The sequence below is a fragment of the Leopardus geoffroyi genome, chromosome C1 (genome assembly GCF_018350155.1).
Source record: "Leopardus geoffroyi isolate Oge1 chromosome C1, O.geoffroyi_Oge1_pat1.0, whole genome shotgun sequence".
NCBI classification, from domain to species: domain Eukaryota; kingdom Metazoa; phylum Chordata; class Mammalia; order Carnivora; family Felidae; genus Leopardus; species Leopardus geoffroyi.
This window is the reverse complement of record NC_059328.1, coordinates 31,289,291-31,306,135: the sequence shown is the minus strand read 5'-3', so window position 1 is coordinate 31,306,135 and position 16,845 is coordinate 31,289,291. Positions and strand designations below refer to the sequence as shown.

General features: G+C 58.1%; 1 protein-coding gene and 1 long non-coding RNA gene across 3 annotated transcripts in view; one reads left to right on the top strand and one right to left on the bottom strand.

Moving 5' to 3' along the window:
* LOC123599871 overlaps positions 1 to 12,374 on the bottom strand; it is a 28,391-nt gene extending 16,017 nt beyond the window's left edge. The window contains exons 1-3 of one of the 2 annotated variants that reach the window (XR_006713331.1): positions 11,941 to 12,374; positions 11,727 to 11,831; positions 8,350 to 8,485 (exon numbers count right to left, since the gene is read on the bottom strand). This is a non-coding gene — a long non-coding RNA (uncharacterized LOC123599871). The remainder of the gene's footprint in view (positions 1 to 8,349; positions 8,486 to 11,726; positions 11,832 to 11,940) is intronic. The other variant, XR_006713330.1, reaches the window with a different exon arrangement.
* On the top strand, positions 33 to 15,578 carry COL9A2 (collagen type IX alpha 2 chain). Its single transcript, XM_045482323.1, has 32 exons — positions 33 to 208; positions 1,409 to 1,483; positions 2,733 to 2,768; positions 2,855 to 2,917; positions 3,945 to 3,998; positions 4,111 to 4,146; positions 4,249 to 4,272; positions 4,591 to 4,644; positions 4,996 to 5,049; positions 5,155 to 5,202; positions 5,388 to 5,444; positions 5,527 to 5,580; positions 5,884 to 5,937; positions 6,286 to 6,339; positions 6,437 to 6,490; positions 6,610 to 6,663; positions 8,277 to 8,330; positions 8,745 to 8,798; positions 9,032 to 9,085; positions 10,064 to 10,108; positions 10,467 to 10,520; positions 11,131 to 11,184; positions 11,488 to 11,541; positions 11,631 to 11,702; positions 11,968 to 12,003; positions 12,121 to 12,165; positions 12,269 to 12,301; positions 12,517 to 12,663; positions 12,897 to 12,951; positions 13,275 to 13,463; positions 14,256 to 14,333; positions 14,786 to 15,578. Exons 1-32 carry the CDS (start codon positions 137 to 139, stop codon positions 14,983 to 14,985), a joined length of 2,067 nt encoding a protein of 688 aa, XP_045338279.1. The 5' UTR covers positions 33 to 136; the 3' UTR covers positions 14,986 to 15,578.
* The last annotated feature ends 1,267 nt before the right edge of the window (positions 15,579 to 16,845 follow it).

The following is a 16,845-nucleotide window of genomic DNA, read 5'->3' as shown; positions in this document are numbered from 1 at the left end:
CGCCCCGCCCCGCCGCATATCCAGGCGCCCCGGCCCGGCCCGGCCGAGAGCAGCCAGCGCCGCCGCGCCCGGAGCCTCTGCGGGCCGGTGCGAGCGTGGACCCGAGCACCCGTCCTCCGCGACCCCGCCGCCCGCCATGGCCGCCGCGGCCGCCCCCCGCAGCCTCCTGGTGCTCCTCCAGGTGCTCGTGCTCGCCCTGGCGCAGATCGTAAGTCCCGCGGCCGCTGCCACGCCGGGGCCAGGGTGCGGGGTGGGGGGGTCCGGGGTGCGGGACCCAGGAGGCTGGTGAAGGGCTCGGCCTGTCTGCCCGCTACCCTGGCGCCCCCCCCCCGACGCCCCCCTCGGGTTCCTACGGCCCCGCGGCGCGCGTCCCCTCGGTGGGTGCGCACGGGGGCGCGTCCAGGCGCCGCGAAGGGAGGCGGACGAGCCGGGGAGCCAGAGGGACCCTGTCGGGGGACGCTCGGCCCAGCCTGGGACCGACAGCGTGGCCAGGAGCTGGCGCCCGGTCCTGGCAGCCCCAAGAGCCCAGGAGGCGGGGGAGACAATGGTGCCCATTCACAGGGCTCCGGAGCCTCCGCCCCGCCTCCTCCCCGGGGGCCCCGGCTCCAGCCAGACGCCGCTCGGGCCCGGCCGCTGCCCCTCGGCCCGGCTCCCACTCCCGCGCCCCCGTTGCGCTGCGGAGGGCCGTGGGGGGGGGGGTGCTGGGGGCCTAACGGGACAGGGGCGCGATGGGGCCGGGCCCGGGCACCAGCCTGGCACTTCTCGGCCAGGGGAGGGCGCGGGCACCAGGCAGGCGCGCGACCCCTGCCTGGGTCGGGGCTGGCCCCCAAACGAGGGCAACCCGAGGGAGGAACGGCGCTGGGAGAGGGTTGCTCTGAGGGGAAGGGAGAACGGGCCTCCCTTCCCTACGCCCCCTCTCCTTGCGCCTCCCCCACTTTCCTTTCGGGCGAGAGGGAGGGGTACCTACTCACCATGTATACCTGTTGTTCATCTAAAAAGAATAATACGAGCAACCGTTCACTGGAGCCAGCAGTCTGCTGGGCACCGCCTCGCCTACCATCTGTGATTCACTTGCGCCGTCGGCATCTCCATCTCTTCCCCACCGCGACAGCCCAAGGGCAGCGCGGTCCGGTGGAAGGAGACCGGCGGCCCCAGCTCCACCACTTACTCTCTGTGATCATTCATAATCCTTCTGAGCCTGCTTCCTCAACTGCAAACTGGGGCTCGTAATAGTATCCGCCTGACAGTTCTGAGCGTTCCAAAAGACGGTACATGTAGTGGTACACAGTGCGGTGCACACTAGGTTCTCAATAAACGCAAGGGCGCTTGCGTTTCCCGGGGAGGCTCGCCGCTGGGACGCCCGGCTCCCTGCACAGTCTGAGGGCTGCACGCCTCTGTGTGTTTTCAGAGAGGCCCGCCCGGAGAACCTGGGCCCCCGGGCCCCCCAGGGCCGCCGGGAGTGCCTGGATCTGACGGCATCGACGTAAGTCTCCAACCTGGGCGGGGGGGGGGGGGGGCGGAGTGGGGGAGAGGCCGCGGACAAAGGCGAACTTTGTGAGCGGCGGCGGCTGTGGGGTGGGTGCCTGGAGATGCAGCGCCCCCTGTTGTCAGTAAGCGGCGCCGGCCTGCGCCACAAGGAGCCCGTTTGTTCTGGGAAACCTCAAAACTAGCGCTGAGATGCAAAGCCCCTTATAGCCGCCGGCGGACAAGGAGCTGCTGTTCCGTCTGCCGGCCGCAGCTCAAAGCGATTCCTTATCCCCCACCCCTACTCTCCCTTTTTTTTGGGGGGGTGGGGGGTGGGAGACGCCTTGCCCTGCCCCCGGCATGTCTGCATTCTTCTTCAGGGTGGCTTGGGAGCCTTGGTCAGACCGCTGACCAGCTGAACCAGACTCCTGTCTCTTCCTTTGCATTTTCCTCCCCGATTTAGAACCAGCAGGGCTTGTTCCCTGCTCTCCCTAGCATGGTGAGGGTTAAATGCCTCATTCAGGAGGCTCCCCCAGGAGGTCAGCTCCATGTTTACCCATCTGGACAGACTTCTATTCAACCTGGCGCCCCCACCCTCCAAACATTGGGCGCTGGGTCCCTGCCAGACTCTCTGGCGGCTGCAGGCCCTGAACTGCCTGAAGTCCTCTCGGCCTGCATATAACTCCACAGGCCCTGGCTGTCCTCCACCATGGGTCCTTTGTCACCGGGGAAGGAGATCCTTTCTGCTTTAGGAACAGATTGAATCGACCCTCTTCATAGGCCGTCTTGGTCCCTGCTCTTGCCCCAGTCTCTTCTTTTCCTGACCCCAATCCAGAAAAGAGCTGCTCCCCACCCAGTTCACCTCCCTTTCATGTTTTTCTGAAAGTCCCAGTTTCTCCCACACTTGCCCAAATCCAAGAGACACCCACTCTCTGAGGTAGCTTGGAGCCCACAACCTTATCTGCGGGTCTTCTAACTGGCACCTTACCAACATCTATGTGTCTATTAACCCGCTTGCACGTTAACAGCACCTCTCCAACCTGGCTGGGGTTGGTCTCAATCCATCTATGATTTTTTTTTTTTTTTTTTTTTGAGGAAAAGGGAGCTATTTTCAAAAAGAAAAAAAAAAAAAAAAAAAGCAAGGCTGAGGGGATGCAGGACAGAAGAGAAGAAAGTGAGGAGAGGGGATGTGGGGCCAGCCAGCCAGGGCTGCCCATTTGGGGTAGCATGAGCCACAGGGTGCTGTCTAACCAACTCCTATCTTACAGGGTGACAAGGGGCCCCCTGGGAAAGCTGGGCCTCCGGTGAGTGCTTTTTTTCCTCTTTGACCTTTGACCTTTCTAGTTCTTGCCCTCCTCTGGCTAATATTTGCCCCGCCTCTGTTGTTAAGGGACCTAAGGGAGAACCTGGCAAAGCGGGGCCAGATGGGCCGGACGGGAAGCCTGGGATTGATGTGAGTACCTGAGTGTCTGGTAAAGCCAGTTAGGGCTCCACTCACTGACTTCCAGAGTCCGATTCTGGCATCTTCTCTCTCTTCTGTTCAGAGCAGGGCAGCAAGGTGGAGACTATAGCTATGAGTTCCCTTCACCTCCATATGACTTGTGACCCCACAGCCACCCCAGGAGCATGAATCACAGGCACATGGGGGTCCAAACAGGGGTTCTGTTCATCTGTAGCAGCCAGGATTTAGTCTCACATTTCCAGCCTCCAAGTAGCAGATTGAACACTGTGCATGGAGCTGTCCTTTCCTTCCCTATTCCCTTCCCTACTACCCCCTCGCGGCCCCAGGAGCAATGCAGGAGAGGAACATTATTCGTCGATACCACAGAATTCCCAGGAGCCCCAAGGTCACAGGCTCCTGGACACAGCCAGAACCATTGAGACAGTCATCTGACTGAGGAATACACCTGGGTCAGTCACTAAAAGATGGGAGGAGAAAGAGGTCCCATGAGTTGCCTTTGCCCTGTTGGCTCAAGAGGGTCATCGTGGCTATGAACAGCCACCAGGACCCCTCCAAATTTTCCACAACCTGCAAAGATTAAGAAGCACACTGCCTTCCACTGGCATATTGGTTCTCACATCCATCCAGAGAGGTAAACATGATTAACCCATTTTGGAAATGTGAACACTAAGGCTTGGAAAAAGTTGCCAAGGGCAGACAGACGTCAAGAAAATGGCCAATCCAGACCTACATGTAGCTCTTCTAGGCTCCTCAGCTGGGAGGTGTGAGGCCTGTGCAGACAAATCTTGGGGCCTTGGTTTCTCATCTTTCATAAAAGAGTAATCCTTCTGCCTTCCTGTTTCCCAGGGTTGCTGTGAGCACTGGGGGAGGGGAAAGCAGTGTTGCAGTCACTTGACCTTCATGGAGAGGGATGGGAAGCAGTTGGGGCCTGCCCAGGAGAGACTTCAGGCCCTGCCCTCTCCCGTGGTTCAGGGAACAAGTTTGCCCTTCGCTGATCTACCTTCTGTTTCTTTCCCAGGGTCTAACTGGAGCCAAGGGGGAGCCTGGCCCCATGGGGATCCCTGGAGTCAAGGTAAGTGGCCTGCTGGGGACTCAGTTTGGGCCATCCAAGGACGGGGCTGTGGGAGAGAGGAGCAGAGACCTAGGAGACCCCAGCCTCTGAACCTCTCCCCTTGCTCTTGCAGGGGCAGCCCGGCCTCCCAGGTCCCCCTGGCCTGCCAGTGAGTATAATAACCTGCAAGGGCTTCAAGGGACCCTTTGTGGGTAGAGGGGGGGACTTGCAGAAGGAGCCATGAACTCAATTTCCTTTCCTTCTGTTCCAGGGCCCTGGCTTTGCTGGACCTCCTGTAAGTCCTTCTGGGTGGGACAGGGTCCCTGGGACTCTTGGGGAAGGAGGATACAGAAGGACGGGCCATCAAGGGGAGGGGCCAGCATCCTGTGATGGTGTCCAGAACAGGCAGACTTCCCAGAGAACTCTGGGCCAGCTCACTCTGGGCCTACCTGCTGCCTCTGGGATTCTATGGCCCGTAAAGCCCTAAGTTGTCAGTCTCTCTGGGCTTGGTTCCAAAGTAAAAGTGGAGAAGGGGCTTCTAGGTGCCCCTACCTTGGTATCAGGGTGGGCTAAACCTCCGAGGCATCCTAACCAGTGACAGCTTTCCTCCTAGGGACCACCTGGACCTGTTGGCCTCCCTGGTGAGATTGGAATCACAGGCCCCAAGGTGAGCCCCAGCCACCCCTCTGCTCACTCTGCCTCCTGCCCTCTAACCTCCAAGCTGGCAAGCTGGAGTGTCTCTGCAGCAGCTCCTGGGCCTGCTTCTGGCCAGCAGGAGCTCCTTCAGGTCTGGGGCAGAAGCCTCTCCCGCTGAGCCCACCTTGCTGTAGGTGGTTCAGGAAAGCCAAGGGCTGGGGCCACTCCCTGCAACCAGGCCTCTTATCTCCCCAAGATCTCAGATCTCAGAAGGTGACCTGGAGGACAGGGTGGACAGGACAGTATCGGGGACTGGAGGAGGGGGCAGAGTGACCCTGGAAGAGCTGGACAGGAGTATGATCTTGGCCCATCTTGTTTCCAGGGGGATCCTGGACCAGAGGGGCCACCAGGGCCCCCGGGGCCACCTGGCAAACCGGTAAGTGTCCGTAGACTTCCCGCATGGGGAAGGATGAGGGTCTTTGGCAAAGCCTGAGGTGGGAAAGGTTCAGGTCAGGCTTCATCTCCACATATCTCCTCTCAGGGCCGCCCAGGAACCATCCAGGGTCTGGAAGGCAGTGCGGATTTCTTGGTGAGAGGAGGCCCTGGGGCGGGTCTAATGTGGGGAAGGGGTGGGTCGGCTTTGGAGGTAGAGTCAGTGGGATGGCGAGGGGCTGCCCCACGGAGGTTCAGCCAAGTGGGGTGAGAGGAGGGTCTGGGAGTTGGCAAGACAGGGCAGGCCAGTGACCACAGAACCTGGCGGGATTTTCTTTCCAGTGTCCAACCAACTGTCCGGCGGGTGTGAAAGGCCCCCCAGGGCTGCAGGGAGTGAAGGTGAGCTACTGGCCCAAGTCCTTGGAGGGCAGAGCAGGTGGTTGGGAGGCGACCTCACACTGAGTTCCCTCCTTCCCTTCAGGGGCATCCTGGCAAACGCGGGGTTCTGGGAGATTCTGGCCGCCAGGGGAGGCCCGTGAGTATGAGGAACAGAGGGCTACAGAGGTGTGTGTGAAGAGGGTCTTACAGGGACTGTCCCTTCTTCATCCCTTCTCCTTTCCCTGTGGGTCTCTGGGCACTGAGCTGAGAAGCAAGAGGCCTATATTCCAGGTCAGCGTGTCTCTGGACAAGTACCTTCTCTTTGCTGGGCCTCCATTTTCCCACGGGTTCTAGGGTCCTTCCTGTCTGCTTTTTCTGGGAAAGGGATGGTATCTTTGGATGTCTGTATGTTTTTCTCTCGATCTGCCTGCCTGTCTGATCACTCATTCCTGCCCCACAGGGTCCCAAGGGAGACGTGGGTGCCTCTGGAGAGCAAGGCATCCCTGGACCACCGGTAAGGAATGCTCCTCCCGGGACCCCCCTCTCTCCTCATCCTAAGGGATCTTAGTGGCGCCATTCCCTCGCTCGGGCCTTTAACCTGTAAAAGAAACACCTGTGTCCAGTTGGCACGTCTCTGGGTGGAGAGAGGGAGGCTGACTGTCAGAAATTGAGGGACAGGCACCAAAGCTGTCAGCCAGAAGACTCAGCTGAGGCCCAGGTTTTGCCTCTGTCCCCTTGAGTGACCCTGGTGAGTCCCTCCCCATCTCTGAGCTTCAGTGTCCCCTCTCTGAGATAGGGACTATGCTGCCCGCCTCAGAGGAACCTTGAAATCGCCATTGCTGTCATTCTTGTGTCTTGACAGGGTCCCCAGGGCATCAGGGGCTACCCAGGCATGGAGGGACCCAAAGGAGAGACGGTAAGTAAGTCGGGGGTGTCCTGCAAGAGCTATCATGAACAGCCCCCTGGCCTCTGGGGTCCAGCCAGAACTGACTGTACCTCTTTTCTCTCCCCAGGGTCCTCGTGGGTACAAAGGCATGGTGGGCTCCATTGGTGCTGCTGGGTCACCAGTAAGTGTCCTCTTGCTCCTGCACACATACCTCCTCCAGGCTGGAGCTCCTGGGGCTGCAAAGGGAGTGGGGCCCCCTGAGCCCATGTGATCTGGATGCCTGTTTGTCCTTCTTGCCAGGGTGAGGAAGGTCCACGGGGGCCGCCAGGCCGAGCCGGGGAGAAGGGCGATGTGGTGAGTCCTCAGCCACCCTTTGTCCAGCCAGGGTCCCTGGAGAGTACTGGGGGGGCCACCCAAGGCTCATGTGCAAGTGTGTGTGTGTGTGTGTGTGTGTGTGTGTGTGTGTGTGTGTGTGCATTACTCTGTGTGTCTATACGAGTGTGTGTGTGTGTGTGTGTGTGTGTTACTCTTTCCATGCAGATGCATGGTTGTGTGTGCGTGCATCACTCTGTGTTTGTATGGGTGCGCACGAATGTGTTGCTTTGTGTGTGTCTTTGCAGGTGCGTGTGTGTGTGTTACTCTGAGCGTCTGTGCGAATGCATGGGGGTGTGTGAGTGAGTTACTCTGCGTCTGTACTTTGTGTGTCTGCAAGTGCGTGCATGTGTGTGTGCGTTACCCTGTGTGTCTGTGCAGGTGAGTGATCCGTGCGGGGCAGGAGCCTCTGTGCTGGGAGCCCAGGCACCCCACCAGCCCCCACTCCTGCAAGCCCAGCCTGTGCTGATCACATTCAATTTGGGAGAAGGCATAGGATCCAGTCCCACGCTCGCTGTGGCCAGACAATGAAATTCCAGCAAATCAGCCATGGGGCTAATGGGATTTGGTCTATATCCCAGTTCTCTTAACTTTTTAGAAAAATTAATAGACTATTTCTTTTGAGCAGTTCTGAGTTTATAGAAAAACTGAGCAGTAACTAAACTTTCTTAAAAGTTTTTTATGTTAAGTTTTTAAACACATATAAAAGTAGAGAGAATTATACACTGAATTTCTATATACCTGTCTCCCCAAATTGACACTTTGCCCTATTCAATCCACCACTTTGTTGCTGATATTTTATATCCTTCCTTTTTTAAAAAAAATATTATTTACTTTGAGAGAGAGAGAGAGGGAGAGAGAGATAGCTCTAGTGGGGGAGGGGCAGAGAGAGACGGAGAGAGAGAATCCCAAGCAGGCTTCATGCTCAGAGCAGAGCCTGACACGGGGCTCGATCCACGAACTGTGAGATCATGACCTGAGCTAAAACCAAGAACCGGGCACCCAACTGACTGAGCCACCCAGGTGCTCCTGTTGTTGATATTTTCAAGCAAATCTTTGCCTCAACATCATGTCATTTCATTCCTAAATACTTCTGTCTGTATAGCTTAAAAAAAAGGGCTTTTTCTCACATAATTATATCATTCACTTTCATACCAACAAGATTATCCATTATCCCTTAATATCAGCAAATATCAGTTATTCCTTAATATCAGTCTATGTTCAGTGTTTCCCAATTGTCTCAAAAATGTCTCTTCAGGGTTCTTGTTCAAATCAAGACCCAAAGTCCACACATTGTATTTGGTTGTGTTCCTTCATATAAGTGGAGCTCAGAGCCCAGGTGAGGTCTCGGTGAGTGCTGGTTCCTATCCCTGCACTTGCCCAGCCCAGCCCAGCCCAGTCCCATCAGCTTGGCGCTGACCTCTACTCCCTCCCCTCTGGGCCTCAGGCCCCTCTTCTCCAGCCCCTGCACAATGTGGCCTGTGCCAAGAGGGACCCTGAGAGCTGGAGGTCCCTGTTCTCAGTGCTCCCCTCTCTGATCAGCCCGACAGGGGTTCAGCATCTCGAAGGTGACCTCATTTCTATCTACTTTGCAGGGCAGCCAAGGTGTTCGAGGACCCCAGGGAATAACAGGCCCGAAGGGAGCAACCGTAAGTGGCCCAGGCTTACCCAGACAGAGAGCGGGGTCAACTCTGTCCAAGCTTCAGAGGACGAGGAGCCTGAGATTCTGGATTGAGCTCTGTTGCTGGCGGGTTGGCTCTGTGACCTTGGGAGAGGCCCTCTTTCTGTGCTTTAGTTCTTTCACCTGTAAATGGGGTGGTGATGTAGCAGAGGTTTGGGGAAGCTTGCAGCAATCTGGGACACTTGTCATCCACTGAGGAAGGACTGTGGCCCATCCCCCCAAATCCTCTTCCCATTTCTGCCCCCCCCCCGACTCAGTTGGCTGGTGGGGGTTCCTGAGATAACCAGACCCACTTCCTACCTACACACTGACTGCAGCTGTCACAGAGGGACATGGGTGGGTGGCCTGACCCCAGGCATCTCCCCACTTTCCTTCTGAGCAGGGCCCCCCAGGCATCGACGGCAAGGATGGGACCCCAGGCACACCTGGCATGAAGGTATGAGTGGGGATTGCCGGTAGAGTTGGGGAGTGGTCAGGGTTCCTCCCAGCTCAGGCCCTGAGTCTCATCACACTGATCCTGGAGGCGTAGGAGCCTGGGATCCTTAAGTGTGCCACTGATGCATCCCTGCTTGCCTCTGGGCCTCAGTTTCCTTACTTGCACGGGGGCAGAAGCCATGGACCCTCTAGCTGGAGCTTTCACTTGTGCCTCTGGTTCTCTGTCTCTCCCAGGGCAGTGCAGGACAGGCGGGGCGGCCAGGAAACCAAGGCCACCAGGGCCTAGCGGTGAGTACGGGGTGGAGTCCCAGGGGCGGCCCCAGGGGCAAATTGCTTCTCCTGCTCAGTGTTGCCCACTTCCCCATGGTGGCATGAGTGGTTGATGAGGTAGAAATCCACACACCCAGGGATCTTGCTCTAGTCCTTGTTCCCACCCAGCCCAGACCTCATCACCACCTCTGTGGACCCTGGCCTGGCTTAGGCCTCATCATCTGGACAGTTGCTCTAGACTTCTCTTTGATCATTCCAATTCTCCATGTTGGTTATTTCCCACTAAGGCACTTTTCATGGCCCTCACTGCCTCCAGGAAAGTCATTCCATCCAGTCATTCAAGACATGGTTACTGAGTCCCCAGGGTGCACTGAGAGGCAGAGAAAGTTGTGAACAGGACAGCTGCAAGGCTTGTCCTCACAGCTCATTTTAGCATTCAAGGCCACCATAATCTGACCCCACCATACCCTTCCATCCTCACCAGCCATGGCCCCTCCGTGTCCTCTCCTTTCTCAGGGAACCCTGCCTTGCCTCTTCTACCCCTACACCTTCAGGCCTTTGCAGGTGCTTCTGCTTGGAATGCCCTTCCCTACCTCTCTGTGCCTTCTCACCATTCAGGGCCACCTCCATCGCATACCTTCTGGAAGCCCAGTCCATGGGACGCCCCCTGCCTCCCTGCTGGAGGTGCTGAGGCCAAAGCCTGATAACATGCCTGTGTGCAGATTGTGTTCCTATAGTCATTTACGTGTGCCTGTGAACACAGGGTGCTTCTCTTCTTCCCATAGACTATAGGCCCCTCTGTACCCCCGTCCTCTCCCACCTTGGCTCAGGGTACAGTCAACTCTGTGATGCCATGGCTGGGCCTTCTGTTGTTCAGCTCCCACAAGCCAGGGCTGAGGAAAGGAGGGGATCTGAAATGGGGATAGGAGGTAAAGCAGGAGGTGCCTGGGGCTCCCCAGTGCCAGGATAGAAACTGATGTCATCTTCTTTCTCCAGGGTGTGCCGGGCCAGCCTGGGACAAAAGGAGGCCCTGGAGACAAGGTAAGGTGACCTCAAGCTGGGGACAGGATTGGCTTCATCTGAGCAAGGGAGCCTGGGGGGCAGGGTCCAGGGGCATGGCTAAAAGACCCTAAGGCCCAGGCCTCACCCCCGGCTCAACAACAGTGCCTAAGCACCTCCTTCCTGCCGCTCCCCTCAGCCCTCTGTGGAAACAGGATGGCATGGCTCCCAACCAGAGGAGAAACAAACAGGAAAATAAATGGACTCCAAAAGACCTGACCAAGAACACCTTTCCCCCAACTCATTTGGTTCTAGATTCTGTTTAGGGTTCATCAGGCTTCTGCAAGATCAAGAGCTTGACTAGACCCCCCAGACTGACCTGAAAACTGTTTTCCTGCAGGGGGAGCCAGGCCAGCAGGGCCTCCCTGGATTCTCTGGTCCTCCTGGGAAGGAGGTAAGTGTCCCTTCCCTGACACAGGGCTCTTGCATTAGTCCCCCTCCCAGGTCTGAAGACCCTGCACTCAGCATATGCAGCCTGGGTGAGAGTGTGGGGTGAAGCCCTAGTTTAGGGGGGCCTGAATGCCAGTCTGGGCTATGCCACTGACCCACTGACCCAGGGAGACACCCCTTTTCCACTCTGGGTCCTTGTTTCTCTATGTACAGTGTGGTGATGGCGGGATTGGTTCTGTTCTATATGGGTATGACATGCTCAGATGGCCAAGTTGACTGGGGCTAAGAATCCAGCAGAGTCATTCATTCATTCATTCATTCATTCATTCATTCCATAAACATTCACCAAATACCTGCAACTGTGTTAGATGCTGAGATAGTCTCGTACTTGGAGTTTACAGTTTAGTGGAAAAGGCACATATTAAATAAATAATCACATGATGACTGACTACAACTATGTGGGGTCCTACTGAAGGAAAAGGACAGGGACCCAAAGAACAGGGGATAAATGATGAAGTGAATTAGCTAAGACCCAGGGAGAGTAGGGGTTAGCCAGCCGTGGAAGGGAGGGATGCACCAGGCCCATTGCCTCACTCCCAGTTTCTGTCCCCCAGGGAGAGCCAGGACCTCAAGGAGAAATCGGACCCCGAGGCATCATGGGGCAGAAGGTAAGTGCCTGGCACAGTGGTCCCTCCCTGGTGGCCTTTGCAGCAGCTGGCACCACTGGACCCAGGATCTGGGTCCTATCCACGGCTCCAGCACCTGCCCAGCCTTGTGAGGCCTTCCCGGCAAGGGCCCCAGTTTGCTGGTTTGTAAAGTGGAGCAAAGGACCTCAGTGCTGGTGTGGAGGAATGGAGGGCATCCTGACCATCAGGGTCTGGGGTCTGGAGGGGGCGACCGAGGAGGGGGTGTGTGTCATCCTCTGGCCTGTGTGTCATTGGCCTGTGTGTCATCCTCTCTTTCCATTTCAGGGTGACCAGGGTGAGAGGGGGCCGGTGGGGCAGCCAGGCCCTCAAGGACGGCAGGTTAGTGGAGGCGGCCAGCTCTGATGGGCAGTGGGGAGCATGTCTGGACACCTCATTTGATACACTACTCTTGGTTCTTTTCTCCTCAGGGACCCAAGGGGGAGCAGGGGCCTCCCGGAATTCCAGGGCCCCAAGGCTTGCCAGGCATCAAGGGAGACAAGGTACCAAATGGGGCTGGAAAATACCTGGGCAAGAGGCTTCAGGTCCTGGGGGTGCTGGAGCTCAGTTAGGTCCTTCCTCAGCCCTCCAGATCTTCGCGGAAAAATATGTCCGGCGGGTCCCAGGCGGCCCTGGGAGACAGGGAGGAGCTGCAGAGGGGTGTGGCCAGGACCGGGGGTTGCGGGGGGCGGGGGTGGGGAGGGGGAGGGGACCCAGACGTCCCGGGAGAGGGGAACTCACCAAGTCCTGACTGCCCGCTTGCTGCAGGGCTCCCCAGGGAAGACCGGACCCCGCGGCGGCCTGGTGAGTACCAGCGTCTCCCCTCCCCCCGCGTTCCGGGCGGCGGCGGCGGCGGCGGCGGCGGCGGCGGCGGCGGGTGGGGGTCCGTCGCCGCTCTGACTCGCTGTGCTCAATTTGCAGGGCGACCGGGGGGTGGCCGGTCTCCCGGGAGAGAAAGGCGAGAAGGTGAGCTGGCCGCGCTGGGGCGGCCGGGGCGGGGGGGGGGGGGGGGGAGGGGGGAGGGCTCTGGGGCTTCAGCGCCCGTGACCCGGCTTCCCTGTGCCTGCAGGGCGAGTCTGGCGAGCCGGGGCCCAAGGGACAGGTGAGTCCAGCCCCCGCGATGCCGCGCCCCGCTGCCCGGCGACGGCTGCTGTCCCGGCCTCCTCCCTCTCCTCCCGCACCTTCCCCTCCCCTTCTCCTCCCTGTCCACCCCCTCTTCCTCCCACCCCCCACTCTCCCCTCCCCTCCCCCTCTCCCTCCCCCGCGCGTGCGAACTCTCACCGCAGCTCCGCACCACCCCTACCCCCGCCCCGGCAGCAAGGAGTCCGCGGAGAACCCGGCTACCCGGGCCCCAGCGGGGACGCGGGCGCCCCGGGGGTGCAGGGCTACCCCGGGCCCCCCGGCTCTCGAGGACTAGCTGGAGACCGAGGCGTGCCGGGACTGCCGGGGAGACAGGGCGTGGCGGTGAGTCGGCCCCCAGGAGCGGGGAGTCTCCCGGTAGGAAATCCCTTTGCGGGCGCGGCTGACCCCTCAAAGGCTGGGAGTCCCCGGAGCCAGCTGGCTTCCCTGAGGCCCCACCTCGGACGGCTTGGGGGTCGGTGCGGCGGGGGGGATTTCTGTCCGATGCCGCACAGACTTCCGTGGGAGAATGGGAGCCGGCCAGGGGCTTCTTCCTGGAAGGCCTTCTCTGCTCGCAGGGCCGAGATGCCAGTGACCAGCACATCGTGGCGGTGATGATGAAGATGATGCAAGGTGAGGGCGGGGGCAGCACCCCCTCCTCCTCCCAGTCCAAGCCGGCGCGGCGCCACCCCTCAGGAGCTGCTCCACTTGGCCCTGCCCGAGGGTCTGCAGGCCTGGGTGCTCATTCCAGCTCTGCTTCCAAGAGGCCGGGGACCTATGTACATCTGTCCACGCTGGATCTCTGACTTCCGCAAACCGGGGGGAATGGGACATTACACACTGGGCTTTCTCCTCTGCACACCTAGGGGCCCGGCTCGTGGGGAACGCTCTGCCTTCCCATTTCACCGAGCCCACCCCCATCTCACAGACCTCTCCTCTCCCTCCCTCCCTTCCAGAGCAACTGGCAGAGGTCGCTGTGAGTGCCAAGAGGGAGGCCCTGGGTGCGGTCGGGATGATGGGTCCCCCAGGACCCCCTGGGCCTCCTGGGTACCCAGGCAAGCAGGGACCCCACGGGCACCCTGGCCCTCGGGGTGTCCCTGGCATCGTGGGAGCCGTGGGTCAGATTGGCAATACAGGGCCCAAGGGTGAGTGCTGTTCTATGGTGGGGGTGGGGACTGGGCAGGTATGGACTTGGCCAAGGCCAGACCCCAATTGGGTTATGGGTTGTGTGGTCTGATGGCTCAGCCTCCTGTTTTCTCTTTCATCATTCCCCCTCTCCGGATGAGGTACATTTTCCCCCACTCCCTCAGCAAAGTTTTCCAGAAGTCATATGTGACTCCTGGGCTTGCTTTCTTAGTAGAAAATTGATGGAGATGAATGTACTATTTTATAACTTGAGTATTTGGGGGCGGGGGGTGTTGTTATAAATTTGCTTAGTGGTACTCCATAAAAATCCTAGAAGCGGGGAGGTAAGTTAGCAAAGTAGTAAAGCATGGAAACTTGAGAGTCACAAGACAGGTGTCTGTCCAGACTCTGCCACTTTCTCCTTATAGACCTTGGACAAGTTACCTGATAATCTCCCTGGGCCTTAGATTTATCATCTGTAAAATGGGGGATGTTAATAACAACCACCTCATAGCATTGTCCTGAGGATTACATGTGGAGGTAATTTACGTAGAGTTGGCACATAGTAAATATTAGCTATCATTATTATTATTAGATGCTTTCCTGTAATGAACTTGATTGGCTGTAGCCTTCCATCCTGTCTGGACCTTCCCTTACTTAACCAGTTCTGCAGACATTTCCAATTTTCCCCTATTATAAACTAGCATAAAACAGGAATAACTGCTGTGTGTGAAATAGAAATGAAATAGCAACCAAAGTAGAAAAAACACCCTCCAATTGTGAAAAGTAAAGGCTTCTTTCTTTCTCCGCAGGAAAACGCGGCGAGAAGGGTGACCGGGGAGAGATGGGACGTGGGCATCCCGGGATGCCTGGGCCCCCGGGGATCCCAGGTAAGACCTTGGCCCTGCCGAGCGGCAGTTCTGTCCCTCAGCTCTGGGATTCAGGACCTGCAGACACTTGGGTCTCTGCCCTGGCGGCCTCTTACTCAGCCAGCTCATTCTCGCACATCCAGCTTTTGCATCCCTTTGGAGCACCCGGGAGCTGCTGGGTGGGGTCTGGCTGGGAACCAGACAGCTGAGATTCTGAGGACATCCTGGCTTGTACCAAAATCTGCTTCATGTAGGAAAATGAAAAGGCATTTTCTCCCAAGATTCACTAATTGGGAGGTGGGAATAATGGATAATGCGACTCTCTCAGAACCCATCTGGGGCAGTCCCTTTTTCCTGGCCCCATCCTTGACCTCATCCCACCCCCACCACTTCCCTGAAAAACGGGACTGAGAATCCTACAGCCAGCCGAGACAGGAGGCGGCCCTGATGTCCCGGTCTTCTCCCTTTCACAGGACTCCCTGGCCGGCCCGGCCAAGCAATCAACGGCAAAGATGGAGCTCGGGGATCCCCAGGGGCCCCGGGAGAAGCAGGCCGACCAGGCCTGCCAGGCCCCATGGGGCTGCCAGGCTTCTGTGAGCCCGCGGCCTGCCTTGGAGCCTCGGCCTATGCCTCTGCACGCCTCACAGAACCTGGATCCATCAAAGGGCCATGAGCATGAGGCTGGGACAGAGCCCGGTGGGCACCCTGGGGGGAAAGGACTGGGTTCCCTCTGGATGGACACATACCCCATCCCTCAGCCCAGGAAGCCAGTTTTCCCAGGACCTTCCATCTGGGACCCAGGAGTCCTGAGAAAAAGGAAATTCTAAAATATGGGGGAAGGAAAGGGAGGGCATTGGAATGAAAAAGTGAGACCGACAGGGCGAGTGTCACCCGAAAGTCCCAGCTCCAAAGCAGATGGGTGGCTTTCCTTCCTGGAGCACGACTCGGAAGTTACCAAAACAAATGTCTCCTTAATCTGTGCCATCTTCCAGGGGCCATCTTCTTTGGGGCAGGTGGACTGAGGTCTCTGCCCGTCCCTGATCCCATCTTCCTCCCCTGGACTTGCTGGGTGATGGCTGGTGGGTGACTCCCCAGAGGTGGCCATCCTTAAGCCAGCCCCACTACTTCCTCCCTGCCTCCTTCCCATCTGAGTATTTAAACACCCATCTCCCCTCTCTTCCTGGCATTATCCCCTCCCATCCTCACCCCTTCCCCGAGATCCATCCAGGCCTTTCTGTAAATAAAAGCCCCCGACTTGGATACGAACTAGGATGGGAGTTTCCCTGCTGCCACTGTCGGGGCAGGGTGGGCAGGGGCTCCTGAAGGGGAGGCACGTTTGAGGAACATCTGTGGGAAGAACCGGATGGTGGCCTGCTGTGTAACTTTGGGCAGATCCCTTCAGCCATGTGCCAGCTGGGGACACCCAGCGTCTTGCCAAGGCCCAGAGCACAGAAGGTCCTCTGTGAGACCTGCTACCCACGGTGGGCTGGCCTGGGACAGGAACTGGTAATGAAAGATTGAAAGACTTGGTTCTTGCCTTCAGGGGTTCCCAGGTCTGTGGGACCTGGATCACTAGAGCAGAAGTGACATTCACTCATGCCACTTTCACTCAGGACGTCTAGGGAAGACTGGCTCAGATCTGATCTGATCTGAGTATCCCTGGGCACTCCCAGCCTCACAGCTTTGTAGGCCAGCAAGGCCACCCAAGAAGCAGGAAAGGGCATGGCGGGTACCTCGGACCCGTGCAAGGATGGGAGCCTTTGATTTTCAGGGAGTGACCGATCCCAGTGCTCCATTATTGATTTGGGTGTTTGTTCCCCCAAATGAAGCATTCTACTGGCCTCAGCCCCTCCTGAAGGTACAGGACTCCAGCCTGAGGTCCAAGCATTTGCTGAAGCCTGGACCCTCCTACACCTCACCCTAAACTTGGCACTAGGTCCCCACACAAGCTGGAGCACCCTTTTCCTCCGAAGAGCAGGGCAGAGAACTCCTCTCACTAGTCCACCCCCGGTCCTCCCTCCCCTGCCTCAACACACACACACACACACACACACACACACACACACACACACACAGTGACATCTCAGCCCCCTTATCCCAAATGACAAACAGGACAGACAAGGTGAGGTAGCCCCCAAGGACCACAGGGGTGACCTCGCCCTCAATACTTTAGCAAATCCTGTATCCCAGCCTCCCAGCTCCCCTGTCCCTCCCCCAGGAGCCCCCACTGCTGCTGTGGCTGCTGGAACAGGCTCAGGGGGTGAGGGGAAGAGAGTGGGAGAAGGAGGGGGTGCCCCCTTCCCTAAGCCAAGTCACTGTACTTGTCCTAGTGCCTGAAGCCTTGGGCTTAGCCAGTGTATGCCTCCTGGAGGTTTCCTCATGCGCCGGCTGGGGCTCCTTCCATGTCCCTCTCTGCAACTTTCCAGAGACCGGGTCCACTGGAGGATTTCAAATCTTATGCAAGTGTTACACCTCCTTCCTTAGGACTCAGGCATCTGAAGGGGCTGAAAGGGGGGCTGATTCCTAGGCACCA